Raw genomic sequence first — 24,654 nt, forward strand, 5'->3', positions numbered from 1 at the left:
GAAGACTCCACATTAGAAATGTAGAGCAAAAGGTCATCAGCATAAAGCAAAACTTTGTGGGTAATACCCCTCCTTAAAATATGATTAGATTCCCAGAAAACAATAGCTAAAGGTTCTAAGACCAAATAAAAAAGTAAAGAACTCAAAGGACAACCTTGTCTAGTTCCACAATGAAGTTTAAATGGTTTAGAGTACTGAGAGTTAGTAAGAACCTGAGCGGAGGGAGATAAATAAAGTAATTTAATCCATTGAATAAAATCAGGCCCGAAGTTATATTTTACTAAAGTTTTAAATAAATAATTCCATTCAACCCGATCAAAGGCTTTCTCAGCATCTAAGGATATCACACATTCTGTAATCTCTTTAGAAGGAGAATAAGTAACATTCAATAAACAACAAATATTGAAGTGGGAGCATCGATTTTTGATAAATCCAGTCTGATCATCAGAGATAATAGATGGCAAAATATTTTCAATCCTATGAGCCAAAAGTTTAGATAAAATTTTGGTATCAATATTAAGTAATAAAATAGGTCTATAAGAAGAGCATTCAATTGGGTCCTTGTTCTTTTTAAGAATAAGCAAAATAGAGGCTTCATAAAAAGATTGTGGAAACTTACCTAATTTAAAAGAGTCGGAAAGGACTGAATATAAACGAGGTATAAGCAAAGAGGAAAAGGCCTTATAAAACTCTCCAGGAAATCCATCAGGACCCAGAGCCTTCCCCGAATGCAAAGAGCAAACAACCTCGGCAATTTCCTCATAAGAAATAGATTGATCCAACAATTTTCGAATATCATCAGAAAGTGTAGGAATGTTTAATCGATCTAAAAAATTATTCATTAGAGTACTATCTTTAGGAGGATCAGAGCTATAAAGTTTAGAGTAGAATTCTCTAAAAGCATCATTTATTTCTAAATGATCCAATGTTTTATCACCATTAGCTTTACAAATTTCTTTAATTTAATGTTTAACTATAAAGGTCTTTAATTGGTTAGCTAATAGTTTACCCATTTTATCTCCATGAATATAAAACTGGCTTTTATCTTTTAAAAGTTGCATTTCAATTGGATAAGTTGAGAGCAGATCGTATTTGGTTGTAATTTCAACACGTCTTTTATATAAAACAGGATCTGGAGCCAAAGCATATTTTTGGTCTAATTGTTTCAACTGATTGGCTAATTCAATTCTCTCCTTATTAGCTTTTTTCTTAACACTTGCGGGAAAAGAAATAATTTGATCTCTAATATAACCCTTAAAAGCATCCCATAAAATAAGACTAGAAGTCTCTTCTGGTGTATTCTCTTCAAAAAAAAGAATAATTTGTTTCTCCAAAAATTTTTTAGAAATCTTTATCTGATCACAAAGTTGGATTAAAATGCCAGAATCCGTTTATTTGGGAGACACCCAGAAGATTGAAAGATAAAAACACAGGAGCATGATCTGAAATGGCAATTTCTTTATATTCACAGGATCGAACCAATGGAATCAATTGGCTATCAACAAAAAAAATCAATTCTGGAATACGTATGATGAACATGAGAAAAATATGAGTACTCTATATCTGTTGGATACAAAAACTGCCAAACATCAGCAATATCACATTTCATCAGAAAAGATTGGATAAAGGAGGCAGATCTACTACAAGTCAATCATTTAGAAGAAGAACGATCTAAAACAGGATCTAAACAACAGTTGAAGTCTCCTCCTAAAACCAAAGTATATAAACTTAATTCTGGTAAAAGCAAAAAAAAATTCAAGAAAGCCTGGATCATCTATATTCAGGGCATACATATTAGCAAAAACCATTAATTTATTATCTAATTTCCCTGATACTATAACACAACGCCCATTGGTATCAGACACTACATTATGTTGAATGAAAGACACTGAATTATCTATAAGAATTGAAACTCCTCTTGCCTTAGCCTGAAAGGAGGAATGGAAAGATTAAACCCTTCCAATGGCTGAAAAGACGTAAATTATCACATTTACGACCATGTGTTTCTTGTTAAAAAAAAATTGAGACATTCAATTTCTTAATATAATTAAATATCTTACTACGTTTCACAGGATGGTTTAATCCTTTCACATTAAAACTAAGTAAATTAAAAATATGGTCCATTTTAAATATTGCTTAAAGGAGATGTTTGAATAAAAACTGTTGGAATATATATTAAATCCAAGCAATGAGCTTTAAGATAAAGTAACCAAGCAACAAATGAAGCTAAGAGAAGCAAACAGCTGATAGAAAAAAAGAAAACCACCCCCCCGCCCAAAGAGAGAAGGTCGACCAAAGGGCGACTGACAGCTAAACCTACCATTTCCCTTCCAAAACAATCTACTGGCTGAGCTCCAAAAAAAATTTTCATGGCAAAACTGCTTTCCAACAAGACACAACAAAAAACAGAGCAAAATTAAACATATTTTAAAAACTCATAAAATTATAGTATTAAAATATTAGAAAGAAATATCAAAATTCAAAACATATTAACTTAGAAAGTATTAACTCAAAGAAAACTTACTTATATTAAATCCTTAATTTTCTAAACAAGGAAATAAAAGTACAAAAAAAGATAGATACGAAGGTATACCAAAAGTTTTTTTAAAAATTGTTCATAAAAGAAAGTACTGAACAGTTAGACTGCTGATTCTTAAAAAAAGGATCCATCAGGCAGGCGCAACACAACTTTGTGTAAAGAGTTATTGAACAGTTAAACTTCTGAAATTGATTCGGCACTCAAGAAATGCTGCACCTCTTGAGTCGAACAGAACCATTTCTGAGAGCCATTTTTCAAATTGATTCTAAGATGAGCGAGGTTACGAAGAGAAGGCTCAAAACCTTTATTATACAATTCCCAGATGACTTTTTTAAACTTGAAGCGTTCATTCAACACCATGGGTGAAAAATCCACAATTCTATACTTCTGGTCTTTATAATCAATCATACCTTTCTGACGAGATTCACAAATTAAAAGTTCCTTTGTTTGAAAGTCGTGAAGACAAATTATCACTGAATGGGATTGTCCTCCTAGAGAAGGTCTTGGTACAGGCAATCTGTGAGCTCAATCTATTTTAGGTGGAGATTTTAAAATATTTGGAAATAAATTAGCCAAAAGGTTTGCAAAAAAATTCTGAAGGCTAATTGCCTTCCAATAACTCTTTAAAACCCAGAATACATAAATTATTTCTTCTGTTTCTATTTTCTAAGTCAATGATCTTCTGTCTTAATGTTTCATTAACCTTTAACTGTTTATCACAGATCTGTTCCAAGTTGTCAGTCTTTGCATTGAACATCCTCAAAGTGTCTTCGTTCTCTTTTATCCGTTTATCGTGTTCACTTAAAGTTTTTTGAATAGAATCCAATTTTACATCCATTCATTTAAATTCAGCTTTGAGTTGCTGGAACTCCTCCAAAAGTGCATTGTTATGCTTCTGAAGTGTCTCCATAATAGATTCCTCTTCTTTTTTATTAGCTTTAGCACGACATCATAAAGCAATATTGCGTTTAAAAGTAAGTTTTCAAAACTAGTTGGAAGCAGTAAATTAAGAAGAGTAGGAGCACCTATAAAAGTGCTGCCACTCCATCAACAGCCAGTAGGATCTCCTCGAGTCTTTTTAAAGTTCTTATTTTAACTTTTTTCCATTTTGAAAGTACTCCACTCCATCCTTAAAATGTCCAAAGTGGATTTGCCTACATTAAAATTAATTTACTGCAATTTTGCTTATTCATTTAATCATTTTACGATTTTTAATTTTCTGCTTTTTTTTCCTCCAGTTTTAGCTGATTTACTTTGTATTTCGCAGTCCTGCTACTAACAATACTTAACACAGGCAAGGAAGCAGAATGTGTTTCTAAATGCTACATTAAAATCATTTGGTCTTGCATTAGAGATTTTCCAACTGTTCTACCCACACCATCTCTGCTACTGAAAGCTCCCTTTACCAATTCTGACAAATAGTCTTGGATCTGAAGTATTAATTCACTTTCTCTTTTTTCAGTGGCTTGTCCAACTTGCTGTTGCCAACCAATCCTAGTTGTATGTGCAGACATCCTACACTGCAAAAGCTCATTTCAGGGAGGTAGCACCATCAATTTGCGGGAGACTCCCAGAACTTCCGGGAGAGGTGGGATGTCTGCAATAGAGTAGCTCCTTAGCACCTAGCCAGCTAGTTTAAATAACATTAGCTATGCTAATGAACGAATGACACCTGTTAAACTCACCTCAACTGTCTTTTACAGTCTTAACCCACCATGGGCAATAGAAAAGTCACTGTTGCAAAACAGTGCAGCAAGCAGCACTGTCATTATTTTGACCCCTATTAGGCAGAGGTACACTTTAGGGTAGTCTGGGGTGATGTACGTTTTATATTTTCTTTTTTTGGAACACTCTCTCATTGCGCGCGTGGTCTCTCTCTGTCGCTGTCTCTCTCACTCTCGCCAGAAGAGTAAAAATGGGTGGAAATGTGGCAATAAACAAAGGGTCTTTAAAGTTACATGATATCAATTTTTTTGAAGAAATAAGAAGTGAACTACCCTGTAAATAGTTACTGATTATGGAGAGTTAAAGTCGAAGTACCTCTTTTAGTGAGGTTTATTTTCAGTGACCAAAAGTAACCAACTGTGAAACAATATCCCGAAACAAACAGAATTATAACTTGGAGTTGATAACTTATTTTTTCATTTCAGCTTTGTTAGGTCCTGCTAATCTATTGTGAGCCAATTACTGTGAATTATCATGTACCTCTACAAGTTGTCTGTTTTGTTTTTTGTAATGCTGAGTATTTTCTATCTAGGAAGGTATTAAATAATATCGTGCTTTGGTTAGCTAGGCAAATTGGGTTGTATTTGTGAGTTATATTTTTTGTATGCAAGTGCATCATTGGTTTAAACTTCACATCTGAAAAGCCTAGAGGAATTTAACCTGTATTGACAAATTATCTTTGTTTTCTTAATGCATTTGTCCATTTTTATTCTTAAGATTATGTCCAGTGCCCTTATTGTCAGAGAAGATTTAATGAGAATGCTGCTGAAAGACACATTTCTTTCTGCAAGGAACAGGCTGCTCGTATGACCAAGCTTAAGCATTCTAGTGCCAAAGGGAAACAAAGCTCTCCAACACAGGTAAAGTACGAAAGTTATTTGTTATTTAATGATAATGTACTGTAATTCCTTCTGTTAAATTTATTTATTTTTTTGGTGTGTGCGTGCGTCCATGATGATGTCTTTTTCATGGCTTTTACAAGGCACAGAGCGAGAGAGAGAGAGACTGTGTGGCACGCCACTCCTCTCACAGACATTTTTCGCAGTATTTTCCCTTTGTTTTACGAGGTCGAGTTGCAATCTTGACACTCAACCCGGCACGGATGGAAAGCATACTTGGGAGCAGACCCGACTAGTTTTGAACCCGGGAACCTCCACTCCTGGGTCCGGCGCTGATGTCATTGCACCACCAGTCGACCCTGTTAAATTTTTAGTAATTTAGGAAATGTTTTTCTTGGATATTAATTTCTTACTAGTACTTTTCTGCTCAGCAGCAAACAATACTTCATTACACTATCCTATTTCTGTGTTTTAAAAAATTCTTTAATTTCCTATGCTCAGGTCAAGGTTCTGTATCAAAATCCTTTTTGAAGAAAACAATATCTCATCCAGGATATGTAAATTAAAGAGTATGTAATTTAATTAAAAATTATCTTCCTGATACAAAATAGCAATAGAATTAAGAAAGTGATGAGAAACTGAACAAAATCAGTGGGAGTGAAAGATAAGTTATCACTGCCACTGACATCCAAAGACTGAGACACCACAATGGTAAAAGTTAGATTTTAGTGCCTGAGAGTTTACTTGCTGGTAACTAGAATATCAGTTTTTAAAATTTATAGACAAGGTTGTAAGTAAAATGGATTTCTTATGGACATGTATATGTGGCCGTGGTGATTTTGAGTGCCGAGTTACATGAGGAGGAGCTGGGCAGCATTGACACTAGCTTCCTGTTAGTGTAGAACTTCTGTAATCTGGCACCCTTAAAATCTGGTACAGGACTAGCAAACTTTTTGAACAGCTAGATGGTGCTCCCATCAATAACCCAACACTTATTTTTTGTTTCAGCTTATTACGTGTCAATACCATAAATCGTTCAGTTTGTGTTTAATTTGATTCAGAATGTCAAAACAAACAATATACAATATGGACTAAATGAATGAGATGAGGGCATTTTTGAGTAAAAGATCATGAATGTTATTGAACTTGTATTTCACTGTGTGTGCTCCAGAAGCTACTTCTGACTAGCTGCTTAATGATGGTGACTTAAAATAAGCTCATTGCTTGGCTTATCAAAAAATATATTCTGTATACAATCCAAAATTGATGGGCATTATGAATCCCATTTTATAATATGCCTCAACTGTCATTGAGTTTGAGTAGAATTGTATCAAATGACTGCCCTGAAAATTCCAAATACTATCACATTCATTTAAGATTATAATTATGAATTATGGTTGTTGAATGTGTTTGTTGTAAGGGATTGGGAAAACAGAACGAGCAAAAGAAGATGAAACTGTTGAGGATTATCAAATAATTTCATTCACCAAAATCTCCGGTACAGATAACTTAAAATTAGTTGTAACCTGTGGCTCCACTTCCTGCTCTTCATTCCTCTTGACAGAAAATAAACAGTTTGCATTTTTTACTAGTCAACTATGCTTGGAATCAATCTTTTGTTTCTTTCAGGCCAGGCAGCATCTATAGGAAGAAATAGAGTCGACGTTTCGGGCCGAGACCCTTTGTCAGGACTAACTGAAAGAAGCGATAGTAAGAGATTTGAGAGGGGGAGGGGGAGATCCGAAATGATAGGAGAAGACAGTAGGGGGAGGGATGGAGCTAAGAGCTGGAAAGTTGATTGGCAAAAGGGATACAAGGCTGGAGAAGGGAGAGGATCATGGGACGGGAGGCCTAGGGAGAAAGAAAGGGGGAGGGGAGCATCAGAGGAAGATGGAGAGCAGGCAAGGTGTTATTGTGAGAGGGACAGAGAGAGAAAAAAAGGAAATAATAAATAAATAAATAAATGGGGTAAGAAGGAGAGGAGGGGCATTAACGGAAGTTAGAGAAGCCAATGTTCATGCCATCAGGTTGGAGGCTACCCAGACGGAATATAAGGCATTGTTCCTCCAACCTGAGTGTGGCTTCATCTTGACCATAGAGAAGGCCATGGATAGACATATCAGAATGGGAATGGGACGTGGAATTAAAATGTGTGGCCACTGGGAGATCCTGCTTTCTCTGGCGGACAGAGCATAGGTGTTCAGCAAAACGGTCTCCCAGTCTGTCTGCCAGAGAAAGCAGGATCTCACAGTGGCCACACATTTTAATTCCATGTTCCATTCCCATTCTGATATGTCTATCCTCGGCCTCCTCTACTGTCAAGATGAAGCCACACTCAGACTGGAGGAACAACACCTTATATTCCATCTGGGTAGCGTCCAACCTGATGGCATGAACATTGACTTCTCTAACTTCCGTTAATGCCCCTTCTCCCCTTCTTACCCCATCCCTTATCTATTATTTTTTACTTTTTTTCTCTCTCTCTCTTTTTTCTCTCTCTGTCCCTCACAATAACTCCTTTCCTGCTCTCCATCTTCCTCTGGCACTCCCCCCCCCCTTTCTTTCTCCCTAGGCCTCCCATTCCCATGATCCTCCCCCTTCTCCAGCCTTGCATCCCTTTTGCCAATCAACTTTCCAGCTCTTAGCTTCATCCCTCCCCCTTCTGTCTTCTCTTATCATTTTGGATCTCCCCCTCCCACTCCACCTTTCAAATCTCTTACTATCTCTTCTTTCAGTTAGTCCTGACGAAAGGTCTCGGCCTAAAACGTCGACTGTACTTCTTCCTATAGATGCTGCCTGGCCTGCTGCATTCCACCAGCATTTTGTGTGTGTTGCCTGAACTTCCAGCATCTGCAGATTTCCTCGTGTTTGCTTTTGTTTCTTTATTATTTTGTTCCACTTGCTGGATTGAAGTTTTTATTTTACCGAAACACTGGCTTAGTGACTAGCACTGTCTTCTAATAGTCAGAAGATGGTGGGTAAATCCAGGCAGTGGCTCAGTCCTGCACTGCAACATCTGATGTCTTTCAGATAAGACAACACAGTAATTCCTCGGACAGCAGAATCAGCAACTAGTTCCCAAGTTCAAAGCAATTAACAAATCAGATCGAAGAAATATAAATTATGTATTGAGTTGTGATCTTGAATATATTGCCTAATAAACACTGATTCGGGAGTAGTTTTCAAAAACAGAATTATTCCAGCAAACTTCAAAAGGCAATCAATTGTTACAGTCTAGAGGAGAGAAGCAAGGATGAAGGGCAAATTGAATGAGGCCCAATGAGTTCTTTTTCTGTGCCATACTGTGAGTTGTGAATAACTAGTTCTTTGACTTGTCTTACTCACAATATAGTACAAATCTCCAGTGCTTAAGAAGACTAACTCTCCAGTTTCAACACCTAGTGCATCAACACGTATTCCCCAACCTTCTCTTGGAAAAACTGTAACAGGTATATGGATTTTTATTTGGTTCTATTAGAGTATATTATAGTTACTTTTTGAACAGCAAATGATGTTTAAGGAGATGAGGGTGATGGTAGGGTGGAGTTAGTAAGCAATGGACACTTAATGGGATGGAGTGAGACAAAGTATCTCAACTCATTAGCTGTTGTCAATGTATGCCTCAGCTGTGTTTTAAGATGGGATGAAAAAACTGTGTTAAGCAGATTGAAATCAAGTACTCAGTCACAGTTTGGAAGCATGTGAGACCCTTCTGGCCTGAATCAACTAAATTAATTGTGAAAGAAAAAGATAATTTAAGATTTTCAGAATGTTCTTTCTACTATTTTTCAAAATGATGCTCATACATAGGGAAAAATTTAACTTGTTTGCCACCTTCTATTAAATATTTAGAATTGAATTATTTTCTGTAATTATACCCATGCAAATTGCTTATTTGATGAATTAATTAATTCTTAAATACAATATTTTAACTGTCGATGTTTTTAAAACCCAACTAGCACCATGTTGCTATTGTAGGAGCTGGCTAAGGAGGATCCATTTTAATGTTATTTTCATATTTATATTGATTTGTAAATGTTTTAATGTGTTGTATATAATTTTTAACTGCCTACATCACTTCTAATAATTTTTAAGCATTTTCTAAGACATTTATAAAGAAGTTTTCTCACTTTGATGAGAAATAAAACCTGGTTATGAAACGATTGTCATGATTTCTGGAGAATATTCAAAAACCTAGTTATCCCTTGGGTTTTATTACATAATTCTAAGTGTGGAGGGTCACTCCATGTTTGGTCCAGGTAATTTCAAGAAGCAGGCAGTGTTTAGTCTAAGCTAGCTGACAATCTTTAATTGTCATTCTTAGAAGCGTGCACACTTAACTGTGATTTTCAAGCAACTCCTCCTTGGATATTACTTGCTACTTGCTGCATGTTTGCTGAAAATGTGGAGTAGTTGAATATGGAAACTGTAAACTATTAACTATAAATCTGTTTTGCTGCAATATAGCTGTTTCTTCATTCTCTAAACATCCAGGCATCCCTTCTCATTGTGAAACAATTTAACATGTGTGGTCAGTTTCTGTTAAACAACCTTGGAAAGATTTGTGACCTTTGGTTTTAAGTAAAAGGTTGGAAGTTATACTATTACTCCAAATGATGTCTTAAGCTACTTAATAAGAGTAGTAAAACTCTGAACTTCCATTTAGATCTTGTACATGTAGGGAAAATGCAGGCCTTTTATCAAAATAACTTGACGTTTGTAACTGCAATAATTTATCAAAATTGTAACAAATATCTTGTTTGCAGTATTTTCTACCACCAAAGGTAACTTGCCATCAGCCAATGAAAATAAGCTTCGAGATGGGTCACCAGTAAAACGGAGTCCCTCTGGTGCTGGTAATATTTCTGGAGCAGGAAGTCAACCCACTAGGTGAGGAAGAAGCAATGAATATAGAGTAACTTCTATACTAAGCTTGTTGATTTACTTTAAATTGATACAGATTTACTGCAGAAATTTAAATTAAATGGGTAGACTGTTGTATTATCTTTTTGCTCCAGGAATGTGATTTGAATTGGGCAGAAGTTAATGAGTTGAAAGCCATTTCTCAAAATGGCACAGTTTCTATTTGACTTTACACTTTATAAAGCAGTGCCATAAGACATAGGAACAGAATTAGGCCATTCACCTCATCGAATCTGCTCCACAATTCCATCGTGGCTGATCTCCGATCCCACTCAACCCCATACACCTGCCTTCTTACCATATCCTTTGATGCCCTGACCAATCAGGAAACGATCAACTTCTGCTTTAAATACACCCACAGACTTGGCCTCCACCACAATCTGTGGCAGAGCATCCCACAGATTCACTGCTCTATGGCTAAAAAAAAATCCCCTTTACCTCTGTTCTAAAAGGTCACCTTTCAATTTTGAGGCTGTGCCCTCTAACATCACATCACAAGACAAAGGAGCAGAAGTAGGCCATTCAGCCCATCGAGTCTGCTCCGTCACTCCACCATGAGCTAAACTATACTCCCACCTAGTTCCACTTTCCGGCTTTTTCCCCATATCCCTTGATACCCTGGCTAATTAGATACCTATCAATCTCCTCCTTAAACCTTAAACACCCTTAATGATCAGACCTCCACAGCTGTATGTGGCAACGAATTCCATAAATCTACGGCCCTCTGGCTAAAAAAATGTCTTCTCATCTCTGTTTTAACTGGGTACCCTCTAATTCTAAGACTGTGGCCTCTTGTCTTGGACTCACGCACCAAGGGAAACAGCCTTTCCACATCTACTCTGTCCAAACCTTTCAACATTCGAAATGTTTCTATGAGATCCCCTCTCATTCTTCTATACTCTAATGAATACAGTCAAAGTGCTGAAAAATGCTCCTCATATGTTAGCCCCTGCATTCCAGGAATCATCCTCGTAAATCTTCTCTGAACTCTCTCCAACATCAGAATATCCCTTCTAAGATAGGGGGCCCAAACTGCACACAGTATTCCAAATGAGGTCTCACCAGTGCCCCATAGAGCCTCATCAACACCTCCTTACTCTTATACACTATTCCTCTTGAAATGAATGCCAACATAGCATTCGCTTTCCTTACTGCCGATCCAACCTGGTGGTTAACCTTTAGGGCATCCTGCACGAGGACCCCCAAGTCCCTTTGCACTTCCGATTTTTGAATTTTTTTCCCCATCTAAATAATAGTCTGCCCGATTATTTCTTCTTCCAAAATGTACAACCGTACATTTCTCAACATTGTATCTCATCTGCCATTTCTTTACCCACTCTCCTAAACTGACCAAGTCTCTCTGCAACCTTTCCGTTTCTTCAACACTTCCTGCTCCTCCACCTATCTTGGTGTCATCCGCAAACTTAGCCACAAAACCATTTAATCCATAATCTAAATCATCGATATACATTCCAAAAAGAAGCGGCCCCAACACCGACCCCTGCAGAACACCACTAGTAACTGGCAACCAATCAGAATAGGATCCCTTTATTCCCACCCTTTGCTTTCTGCCTATCAGCCAATGCTCCACCTATTTCAATATCTTTCCTGTAATTCCATGGACTCTCATCTTATTAAGCAGCCTCTTATGTGGCACCTTATCGAAGGCGTTTTAAAAATCCCAATACACAACATCCATAGCCTCTCCCTTATCAATCTTATTTGAGATTACCTCAAACAATTCCAATAGGTTGATGAGGCAGGATCTTCCCTTCATGAAAACCTGCTGGCTTGGGCCTATCTTGTCTTGCACCTCGAGGTATTTCATAACCTCCTCCTTGAGGATCAACTCCAATAACTTTCCAACTACCGATGTCAGACTAATAGGCGTGTAATTTTCTTTTTGCTGCCTCCCTCCTTTCTTAAACAGCGGAACTACATTTGCGACCTTCTAGTCCTCCGGAACCATGCCAGAGTCCATTGATTCCTAGAAGATCATTTCCAATGCCTCCACAATCTCCAAAGCCACCTCCCTTCAGAACCCGTGACTTCATTCGGTCCAGGAGACTTATCTATTCTTAGTCCATTTAGCCTCCCAAGCACTTCCTCTAGTAATCTTGACTGTACCTAATTCTATTCCTTGAGACCTCTGGCTATCAGGTATGTTGCTAATGTCTTCCACTGTGAAGACTGATGCAAAATACTCACTTAGTTCCTCTGCCATCTCTTTGTTACCCATTATAATTTCTCCAGCATGATTTTCAATCGGTCCTCTATCTACCCGTGTCACTCTTTCACCCTTCATATATTTAAAAAAATCTCTTAGTATCCTTTTTAATGTTAATTGCCAACTTCCTTTCGTAATTCATCTTTTCTTTCCTAATGACTTTCTTAGTTTCCTTCTGTAAGTTTTTAAAAGTCGTCCAGTCCTCAGTTTTCCCACTAATTTTTGCTTCCTTGTACACCGTCTCTTTTGCTTTTATTTCAGCCTTAACCTCTCTCGTTAGCCACATTTGTGCCATTTTTCCATTCATGATTTTCTTTTTTCTTGGAATATATTTTTCCTGCACTTTCTTTATTTCTTGTAGGAATTTCATCCAATTCTGCTCTACCGTCCCTCCATCTAGCTTACTTTTCCAATCAACTTGGGCCAGTTCCTCTGTCATACCGCTGTAACTTCCTTTGTTCCACTGAAATATCAATACACCCGATACCAGCTTCTGCTTTTCAAATTTGAAACTGAACTCAATCATATTATGATCACTACTTCCAAGGGGTTCCATTACCTCCAGCTCCCTAATTGCCTCAGGTTCATTACACAGCACCCAATCCAAAACAGCCGATTCCTTACGGGATTATGAACAAGCTGCTGCAAAAAAACACCCCGTAGGCATTTTGCAAACTCACTGTCCTGGGATCCAGTACCTTCCCGACTTTCCCAATCCACTTTCATATTAAAATCCCCCATAATTATCTTGACATTTTCCTTCTGACACGCTTTTTCTATTTCCAGCTGTTACTTGTAGTCCACATCTCTACTTCTGGATATGCCCACCATACGAAAAACATCCTCCCCACATCAACCCTATCTAGTCCTTTCAACATTCGGTAGGTTTCCATGAGATCCCCACGCATTCTTCTGAACTCTAGTGAGTACAGGCCTAAAGCTGCCAAACACATGTATGTTAACCCCTTCATTCCTGGAATCATCTTTGTGAACCTCCTCTGGACTCGGTCCAATGACAACACATCCTTTTTGAGGTATGGGGCCCAAAACTGTTGACAGTACTCCATGTGCAGCCTAACTAGTGTCTTATAAAACCTCAGCATTATCTCCTTGCTTTTAAATTCTATTGCCAGTAATTCAATACTAAATTATTACTTTTGTTAGAGCCATCAGCAGTTATACCAATTCTATTTTAAATACTGGTATAACAAATGAAATTCAGATCCACTGAGATAAATTGTTAAACTCTATCTAGTCCTTTCAGAAACCTTAAAAAATCTTGAACTCTCCATAAGACCAAAAAACATATGAGCAGAATTAGGCCATTTGGCCCCATCTAGTCTACTCTGCAATTCTATCAATGATTTATTATCCCTCCCCATCTCATTCTTCTGCCTTCACCCCGTAACCTTTGATACCCCTACAAATCAGAAATATATCAACCTCTGTTCTAAATATACCCAATACCTTGGCCTCCACATCTGTCTGTAGCAATGACTTCCACAGATTCACTGCCTTCTGAACATAAGAAATAGGAGCAGAAGTAGGCATTCTGGCCCATCGAGCCTGCTCTGCCATTTAATAAGATCATTGCTGATCTGGCCATGGACTCATCTCCACCTACCCACCTTTTCCCTGTTTTAATTCCTCTACTATGCAAAAATTTATACAAACTTGTCTTAAATATATTTACTGTGGTAACCTCCACTGCTTCATTGGGCAGAAAATTCCACAGATTCACCACTCAGCTCCTCCTCATCGCCGTCCTAAATCGACTCCTTCGAATCTTGAGGCTATGTCCCCTAGTTCTAGTCTCACCTACCAGTGGAAACAGCTTTCCTGCCTCTATCTTATCTATCCCCTTCGTGATTTTTTTTATGTTTCTATAAGATCTCCTGTCATTCTTCTGAATTCCAGAGAGTACAGTCCTAGACTGTCTTTCCTCATAGTCTAACCCTATCATCTCTGGAATCAACCTGGTGAACCTCCTCTGCACCAGCTCCAAAGCCAGTATATCCTTCCTCAAGTAAGGAGACCAGAAATGTCGTATGCAGTACTCCAGATGCGGCCTCACCAGTACCCTGTACAGCTGCAGCATAACCTCCCTATTCTTAAATTCAATCCCTCTAGAAACGAAGGCCAACATTTCTTTTGCTGCCTTAATAGCCTGCTGCACCTGCAAACCAACCTTTTGTGATTCATGCATAAGCACTCCCAAGTCCCTTTGCATAGCAGAATGCTGCAATTTTTACTATTTAAATAATAAAATGCTCTTTCATTTCTCCTTCCACAGTGAATAGCCTCGCATTTACTCTGGCTAAAGTAATTCCCTTCATCTCTGTTCTAAATGGACATCCCTCTATTTTGATGCAGTGCCTTCTGGTCCAAGACTTGCCTACTATGGGAAACATCCTCTCCACCTCCACTTTACCTCAGCCTTTCAATATTCGATAGACTGTTGTTCTGAACCAAGGAGGAGAAAAAACAATAATCTCCAGCGTACCTGCCAGACCCCCCTTGGGAGCGAAGTTCATTTTAAACCGTGATGTCCCACTTCATTTTCATATATTAAAAGTTGAGTAACTGACTTGGAAGGCAAGCAGAGAATGGAGCCAAACATAGGCCAAATATCAGAAAGTTTATAAAACTGTAAGATATAAGAGCAACTTTAGACCATTTGGCCCATTAAGTCTACTCCACCACTTCATCAAGGTTGATCCAATTTTCTTCTCAGCCTCTAGAACCTTCTCTCTTGACCATAAGACATAGGAGCAGAATTAGGCCATCTGGCCCATTGAGTCTGCTCTGTCATTCAATCATGGCTGATCCCTTTTTTCTGCTCCTCAACTTATCTCCTCAAAGAATTTCAACAGGTTTGTCAAACAGGATTTTCCCGTAAGGAAACCATGCTGAATTTGTCCCATCTTGTCCTATGTCACCAAGTACTCCCATCACCTCATCCTTAACAATTGACTCTAACATCTTCCCAGCCACTGAGGTCAGACTAACTGGTCTACTTCTTTCAGAACCTTAGGGTCCAGGTGACTTGTGTACCTTTTGGTCTTTCAGCTTTTTGAGCACCTTCTCTCTTGTAATAGTAACTGCACATATTTCTCTTCCTTCACACACATCAACATCTGGCACACTGCTAGTGTCTTCCACAGTGAAGGCTGATACAAAATACTCATTCAGTTAATCAGCCATATCCTTGTCTCCTGTTATTACTCCTCTTACCTCATTTTCTAGCGGTCTTATGGTCCTATATCCACTCTCATCTCTTTTATTTTTTACATATTTGAAAAAACTTTTTCCACTTTGATATTATTTGCTAGCTTGCTTTCACATTTCATCTTTTCCCTTCTAATGATTCTTTTAGTTGCTCTCTGTACGTTTTTTAAAAACTTTCCAATCCTCTATCTTCCCACTATTTTTTGCTTTCTTGTATGCCCTATCTTTTGTTTTTACATTAGCTTTGACTTCCCTTGTTAGCCACAAGGTACTATTTTACCATTTCAGTATCTCTTCACTTTTGGAATACACATGTCCTGCACCTTCCTGATTTTTCCCAGAAAAGCACGCCATTGCTGCCCTGCTGACATTCCTGCCAGCAGCTCCTTCCAATTTACTTTAGCCAACTCCTTTCTCATACCACTGTAATTTCCCTTACTCCACTGAAATACTGCTGCATCAGACTTTACTTTCTCCCTATCAAATTTCAAGTTGAACTCAATCATATTGAGATCACTGTTTCTTAAGTGTTCTTTTACCTTAAGCTTCCATAAGTTTACATAACACCCAATCCAGTATAGCTGATTCCCTAATCGGCTCAGTGACAAACTGCTCTAAAAAGCCATCTCTTAGGCATTCAACAGACTCTCTCTCTTCAGGTCCATTACCAGCTTGGTTTTCCCAATCGACCTGTATGTTAAAATCTCCCATGACTATCATAACATTGCCTTTTTGACATGCCTTTTCTATTTCCTGTTGTAATCTGTGCTCCACCTCCCAGCCACTGTTGGGAAGCATGTATATAACAGCGATCAGTGTCCTTTTACCCTTGCAGCTTCTTAACTCAGCCCACAAGGATTCATTATCTTCTGATCCTATGTCGCATCTTTCTACTGATTTGTTGCCATTCTTTACCAGTAGAGCCACGCCACCCCCTCTGACTACCTTCCTATCCCCCCAATACAATGTGTAACCTTGGACATTCTGCTCCCAACTACAACCATCTTTCTAATTATGGTAACTTCACACACTTCATGCCCCTGACAACTGGAGCTTACAGCATACTGCTAGTGTCTTCCACCGTGAAGACGGATGCAAAATACTTACTCAGTTCTTCCGCCATTTCATTGCCTCTCTTTACTACCTCTCCAGCATTGTTTTCCACGATCCGATATCCACTCTCACCTCTCTTTTACACTTTGTGTATCTGAAGCAACTGTTGGTATCCTCTTTGATGTTATTGGCTAGTTTACTTTCCTATTCCATCTTTACCTTCTGAATGACTTTTTATATGATTTATGTTGGTTTTTAAAAGCTTCCCAATCCTCTAACTCCCCACTAATTTTTGCTCTATTACGTACCCTCTCTGGCTTTTACGTTGGCTTTCACTTCTCTTAGCCACAGTTGTGTCATCTTTCCTTTAGAATATTTCTTCCTCTTTGGGATGTATATATCCTGTGCCTTCCGCATTGCTTCCAGAAATACCAGCCAATGCTGCTCTGTCGTCATCCCTGCATCTTTTCCTATCAGTTCTGGCCAACTGTTCTCTCATGCCTCTGTAATTCCCTTTACTCCACTGTAATACTGATAAATCTGACTTTAGTCTCACCTTCTCAAATTTCAGGGTGAATTTGATCATATTATGATCATTTTCCCTTCAGGGTTCTTTTGTCTTAAGGTCTGTAATGAATTCTGGTTCATTGCACAACGCCCAGTCCAGAATAGCCAATCCTTTAGTGGGCTCAACCACAAGTTCTCTTTTAAAAAAAAAACCATCTCATAGAAATCCCCCTCCTGGAATCCAGCACCAACCTGATTTTCCCATTCTATCTACACATTGAAGTGCCTCATGACTATTGTAACATTGCCCCTTTGGCATGCTTTTCTATCTTCCCTTGTAATTGTAGGCCACATCCTTACTGCTGTTTGGGGGTCTGTATACAACGCCCATTAGGGTCTTTTTACCCTTGCGATTATAGACTCTCCTCCCCTAAAGAACAGGACGCGACATTTTCTAGGATTTTTTTTATTTGATTCATGCTTTTCTTTGAATATTAGGCACAACAACATTGTGGGCCGAAGGGCCTGTAATGTGCTGTAGATTTCTATGTTCTAACAGTAGATAGGGGTTAGCGTGATGCTGTTACAGTTGGGCCGGAATGGCTAGTTCCGTGCTTACTTAAGGTAATTCATCGTATATAATTTTCAAACTTACTTTCCAGAATGTATGTGCCTGTGAATTTTGAGTTTTTTACCCCATCGGGCTGGACTAGTTCGGGTTTTTGTATTTTTTTTTAGATTATGAGGACACTCAGTCCTTGTTTATTGTCGTTTAGAAATGCATGCATTAAAAAATGATACAATGTTCCTCCAGAGTGATATCACAGAAACACAAGACAAACCAAGACTAAAACTGACAAAACCACATAATTATAACATAGTTACAACAGTGCAAAGCAATACCGTAATTTGATAGAGCAGACCATGGGCACAGTAAAAAAAAGTTACAAAGTTCCGATAGCCTCATCATCTCACGCAGACGGTAGAAGGGAGGAACTCTCCCTGCCATAAACCTCCAAGCACCTCAAACTTGCCAGTGCCACACCATTGGAAGCACCCGACTGCAGTGGACTCTGAGTCCGTCCTAAAACTTCGCGCCTCCGGCACCGAGCGCCATCCTCTGCCAAGCGCTTCGACCCAGCCCTGGCCGCCGAGCAACAAGCAAAGCCGAGGACTCGGGGCCATCCCCTCCGGAGATTCTGGACCACACAGTAGCGGTGACAGCGAAGCAGGCATTTCAGAAATTTCACCAGACGTTCCTCAGTGCTCTCACGTCTGTCTCCATCAAATCAGGATTACGCACGGCACCCTACTTGACAGATAACAGATGTCACCCCGGAGTGGCCACTGCGCGCTGCATCGCGCTGCCACCTTCTCCTCCCGCCATGAACGTACAATTATTTTCCATCCGGATTAAGATAGTCAAGTTGCTGAAAAGCTGTTGAGCTCTTGAGAAAGAAAGGCATTTCTTTTAAATACTTCTTTATTAATCCATTTAAATATGTCTGGGAGAAAAAAGTAGAGAATTATAGACAAAACTAATTATTTATAGAAACTCGTACAAATTGCTGGAGGCAGCATCTATGGAAAAGGGTAAACAGTTGATATTTCAGGCTGAAATCCATCATGCAGGTGAGAGCAGTGTTGATGGTGGAGGAAGGAAAAATGCTCCTTTCATAGAACCATAGAACCATAGAAACTACAGCACAGAAACAGGCCTTTTGGCCCTTCTTGGCTGTGCCGAACCATTTTCTGCCTAGTCCCACTGACCTGCCCTCGGACCATATCCCTCCATACACCTCCCATCCATGTATCTGTCCAATTTATTCTTAAATGTTAAAAAAGAACCCGCATTTACCACCTCGTCTGGCAGCTCATTCCATACTCCCACCACTCTCTGTGTGAAGAAGCCCCCCCCCAATGTTCCCTTTAAACTTTTCCCCCCTCACCCTTAACCCATGTCCTCTGGTTTTTTTCTCCCCCTTGCCTCAGTGGAAAAAGCCTGCTTGCATTCACTCTATCAATACCCATCATAACTTTATATACCTCTATCAAATCTCCCCTCATTCTTCTACGCTCCAGGGAATAAAGTCCTAACCTATTCAACCTTTCTCTGTAACTGAGTTTCTCAAGTCCCGGCAACATCCTTGTAAACCTTCTCTGCACTCTTTCAACCTTATTTATATCCTTCCTGTAATTTGGTGACCAAAACTGAACACAATACTCCAGATTCGGCCTCACCAATGCCTTATACAACCTCACCATAACATTCCAACTCAATACTTTGATTTATAAAGGCCAACGTACCAAAAGCTCTCTTTACGACCCTATCTACCTGTGACGACACTTTTTGGGAATTTTGTATCTGTATTCCCAGATCCCTCTGTTCCACTGCACTCCTCAGTGCCTTACCATTAACCCTGTATGTTCTACTTTGGTTTGTCCTTCCAACATGCAATACCTCACACTTCTCTGTATTAAACTCCATCTGCCATTTTTCAGCTCATTTTTCCAGCTGGTCCAAGTCCCTCTGCAGGCTCTGAAAACCTTCCTCACTGTCTACTACACCTCCAATCTTTGTATCATCAGCAAATTTGCTGATCCAATTTGCCACATTATCATCCAGATCATTGATATAGATGACAAATAACAATGGACTCAGCACTGATCCTTGTGGCACACCACTAGTCACAGGCCTCCACTCGGAGAAGCAATTCTCTACTACCACTCTTTGGCTTCTTCCATCGAGCCAATGTCGAATCCAATTTACCACCTCTCCATGTATACCTAGCGACTGAATTTTCCTAACTAACCTCCCATGTGGGACCTTGCCAAAGGCCTTACTGAAGTCCATGTAGACAATATCCACTGCCTTCCCTTCATCCACTTTCCTGATAACCTCCTCGAAAAACTCCAATAGATTGGTCAAACATGACCTACCATGCACAAAGCCATGTTGACTCTCCCTAATAAGTCCCTGTCTATCCAATTGCTTGTAGATTCTGTCTCTTAGTACTCCCTCCAATAACTTACCTACTACCGACGTTAAACTTACTGGCCTATAATTTCCCGGGTTACTTTTCGATCCTTTTTTAAACAACGGAACAACATGAGCCACTCTTCAATCCTCCGGCACCTCACCTGCAGACAGCGACATTTTAAATATTTTTGCCAGGGCCCCTGCAATTTCGGCACTAGTCTCCTTCAAGGTCCAAGGGAACACCCTGTCAGGTCCCGGAGATTTATCCACTTTAATTTTCCTCAAGACAGCAAGGACCTCCTCCTTTTCGATCTGTACAGTTTCCATGATCTCACTACTTGTTTCCCTTAATTCCATAGACTTCATGCCAGTTTCCTTAGTAAATACAGACGCAAAAAACCTACTTAAGATCTCCCCCATTTCCTTTGGTTCCGCACAAAGCCGACCACTCTGATCTTCAAGAGGACCAATTTTATCCGTTACAATCCTTTTGCTCTTAATATACCTATAAAAGCTCTTTGGATTATCCTTCACTTTGACTGCCAAGGCAACCTCATGTCTTCTTTTAGCCCTCCTGATTTCTTTCTTAAGTATTTTCTTGCACTTCTTATACTCCTCAAGCACCTTATTTACTCCCTGCTTTTTATACATGTCATACAACTCCCTCTTCTTCTTTATCAGAGTTGCAATATCCCTTGAGAACCAAGGTTCCTTATTCCTATTCACTTTGCCTTTAATCCTGACAGGAACATACAAATTCTGCACTCTCAAAATTTCTGCTTTGAAGGCTTTCCACCTACCGATCACATCCTTGCCAGAGAACAACCTGTCCCAATCCACACTTCTTAGATCCTTTCTCATTTCTTCAAATTTGGCCTTCTTCCAGTTAAGAACCTCAACCCTAGGGCCAGATCCATCCTTGTCCATGATCAAGTTGAAACTAATGGTGTTATGATCACTGGAACCAAAGTGCTCCCCTACACAGACTTCCATCACTTGCCCTAATTTCGTTTCCTAACAGGAGATCCAATATTGCATCCCCTCTAGTTGGTCCCTCTATATATTGATTTAGAAAACTTTCCTGAACACATTTTACAAACTCTAAACCATCTAGACCCCTAACAGTATGGGAGTCCCAATCAGTATATGGAAAATTAAAATCCCTTACCACCACAACTTTATGTTTCCTGCAGTTACCTGCTATCTCTCTGCAGATTTGCTCTTCCAATTCTCGTTGACTATTGGGTGGTCTGTAATACAATCCCACTAATGTGGCCATACCTTTCCTGTTTCTCAGCTCCACCCATAAGGACTCAGTAGACAAGCCCTCTAATCTGTCCTGCCTGAGCACTGCTGTAATATTTTCCCTAACCAACAATGCTACTCCCCCACCTTTCATTCCTCTGCCTCGATCACATCTGAAACATCGGAACCCTGGAATATTAAGCTGCCAGTCCTGCCCCTCCTGTAGCCAAGTTTCACTAATTGCTATAACGTCATAATTCCACGTGTCATTCCACACCCTTAACTCATCCGCCTTCCCTGCAATACTCCTAGCATTGAAATATATACACCTCAGAAGATTTTTACCATCACTCACAACCTTTCTATTAGCAGATTTGTTTGAACTTTTAACATCATTTATTTTCACCCCAGCCACACTGTCAGCTCTGGCACTCTGGTTCCCATCCCCCTGCAAATCTAGTTTAAAGTCTCCCCAGCAGCATTAACAAACCTCCCTGAAAGGATATTGGTCCCCCTGTAGTTCAAGTGTAACCCGTCTCTCTTGTACAGGTCCCACCTGCCCCAGAAGAGGTCCCAATTATCCTGAAATCTGAAACCCTGCTCCCTACACCAGTTCCTCAGCCACTTGTTCATCCTCCAGAGCATCCTATTCCTACCCTCACTGGCATGTAGCACAGGTAGCAATCCTGAGATTACCAACCTCGAGGTCCTGCTTTTCAACTTCCTACCAAGCTCTCTATACTCACTCTCCAGGACCTCCTTACTCTTCCTTGTTATGTCATTGGTACCGATGTGCACCACGACATCTGGCTGATCACCCTCCCACTTCAGAATGTCATGCAATCGATCAGAGACATCCTTGACCCTGGCACCCGGGAGGCAACAAACCATCCTGGATTCTCTGTCATGACCACAGAACCTCCTATCTGCACCTCTAACTATCGAGTCCCCTATCACTATCACTCTCCTGTTTTCCCCCCTCCCTTCTGCACTGCAGAGCCAGACTCAGTGCCAGAGATCCGGCTACTGCAGCTTGTCCCAGGTAAGTCATCCCCCTAACAGTATCCAATGCGGTATACTTGTTGTTAAGAGGAATGGCCACAGGGGAACCCTGCTCTGCCTGCCCTTTCCTCTTCCCTCGCCTGACAGTGACCCAATTTCCTGTCCTCTGCTCCTTTGGCGTAACTACCTCCCTGTAGCTACTATCTATAATCTCCTCATTCTCCTGAATGATCCGCAGGTCATCCAGCTCCTGCTCCAGTTCCCTAATGCGGTTTGTTAGGAGCTGCAGCTGGATGCACTTCTTGCAGGTGTCGTTGTCAAGGACACCGGAGGGCTCCCTGACTTCCCACATCCTGCAAGAGGAGCATTCCAACATCCTGCCTGGCATTCTCTCTACGCTAGACAATCTGAATAAAAAACTTACCAGAACCTACCCTGGCCTCTGCCTGTTCTAGCCGAAGTCTGTTGAGTCAAAGCCGTCCCACTCTGACTCAGTCCACTCCGACGATAGCCACTGTATATGGTGGTCTGCTTTTTAAACCTTGGCGCGCTTCGTCACGTGCCTGCGCAGTGCAGACCCTTCTCCCTGAGCAGTGTTTAAGAAAAAAAATGACTTTTTCTACCCGAATTCTTCCACTCTCTTCTTCAGCTGCTTGCTTCGACTGAAACAAGAACCGTTGAAATTTTCTCATTCTTTGCACAGAATGCTGGAGGAATTCAGCAGGCCGGGCAGCATCTGTGAAAAAGTGCACAAAATGCTGAAGGAAATCAAATATTGCCCTCACCAGCATCTTTTCCATTTCACACACGTCTTTCCTCTCCCCATCCTCCCACCACCCCACCAGAGATCGGGTTCCTCTTGTCCTCACCTACCACACTAGTAGCCTCTGCGTCCAGAACATAATTTTCAATAATAATTTCCACCATCTCCAACAGGATCCCACCATCAAGTCATAATCATAGTCATACTTTATTGATCCCGGGGGAAATTGGTTTTTGTTACAGTTGCACCATAAATAATAAATAGTAATAGAACCATAAATAGTCAAATAGTAATATGTAAATTATGCCAGTAAATTATGAAATAAGTCCAGGACCAGCCTATCGGCTCAGGGTGTCTGACCCTCCAAGGGAGGAGTTGTAAAGTTTGATGGCCACAGGCAGGAATGACTTCCTATGACGCTCTCTGCTGCATCTTGGAGGAATGAGTCTCTGGCTGAATGTACTGCTGTGCCCACCCAGTACATTATGTAGTGGATGGGAGACATTGACCAAGATGGCATGCAACTTAGACAGCATCCTCTCTTCAGACACCACCGTGAGAGAGTCCAGTTCCATCCCCACAACATCACTGGCCTTAGGGATGAGTTTGTTGATTCTGTTGGTGTCTGCTACCCTCAGCCTGCTGCCCCAGCACACAACAGCAAACATGATAGCACTGACCACCACAGACTCGTAGAACATCCGCAGCATCGTCCGGCAGATGTTAAAGGACCTCAAAGTCTTCTCAGGAAATAGAGACGGCTCTGGCCCTTCTTGTAGACAGCCTCAGTGTTCTTTGACCAGTCCAGTTTATTGTCAATTCGTATCCCCAGGTATTTGTAATCCCCCACCATGTCCACACTGACCCCCTGGATGGAAACAGGGGTCACCAGTACCTTAGCTCTCCTCAGGTCTACCACCAGCTCCTTAGTCTTTTTCACATTAAACTGCAGATAATTCTGCTCACACCATGTGACAAAGTTTCCTACCGTAGCCCTGTACTCAACCTCATCTCCCTTGCTGATGCATCCAAGTATGGCAGAGTCATCCGAAAACTTCTGAAGATGACAAGACTCTGTGCAGTAGTTGAAGTCCGAGGTGTAAATGGTGAAGAGAAAGGGAGACAAGACAGTCCCCTGTGGAGCCCCAGTGCTGCTGATCACTCTGTCGGACACACAGTGTTGCAAGCACACGTACTGTGGTCTGCCAGTCAGGTAATCAGGAGTCCATGACACCAGGTGAGAGGGACAGAGGGAGAAAAAAGAGGGAAAAAAGGAGGAAAAATGAAAAATATATAAAATAAATGAGGGATGGGGTACGAAAGGGAAGTGGGCATTAACGGAAGTTAGAGAAGTCAATATTCATGCCATCAGGTTGGAGGCTACCCAAACGGAATGTAAGGTGTTGTTCCTCCAACCTGAGTGTGGCTTCATCTTGACAGTAGAGGAGGCCGTGGATAGACATATCAGAATGGGAATGGGACGTGGAAATAAAATGTGTGGCCACTGGAAGATCCTGCTTTCTCTGGCGGACAGAGCATAGGTATTCAGTGAAACAGTCTCCTAGCCTGCGTTGGGTCGCACCAATATATAGAAGGCCGCACCAGGAGCACCGGACACAGTAT

At 40.3% G+C, this 24,654-nt stretch overlaps 1 protein-coding gene across 1 annotated transcript in view; it reads left to right on the plus strand.

Moving 5' to 3' along the window:
- zc2hc1a (zinc finger, C2HC-type containing 1A) overlaps positions 1 to 24,654 on the plus strand; it is a 102,471-nt gene that overhangs the window by 52,510 nt on the left and 25,307 nt on the right. The window contains exons 5-7 of the mRNA XM_063065468.1: positions 4,982 to 5,124; positions 8,456 to 8,552; positions 9,870 to 9,993. Of these exons, the coding sequence (XP_062921538.1) occupies positions 4,982 to 5,124; positions 8,456 to 8,552; positions 9,870 to 9,993 (364 nt within the window). The remainder of the gene's footprint in view (positions 1 to 4,981; positions 5,125 to 8,455; positions 8,553 to 9,869; positions 9,994 to 24,654) is intronic.

This window comes from Mobula hypostoma, chromosome 1, assembly GCF_963921235.1.
Source record: "Mobula hypostoma chromosome 1, sMobHyp1.1, whole genome shotgun sequence".
In the NCBI taxonomy this organism is placed as follows: domain Eukaryota; kingdom Metazoa; phylum Chordata; class Chondrichthyes; order Myliobatiformes; family Myliobatidae; genus Mobula; species Mobula hypostoma.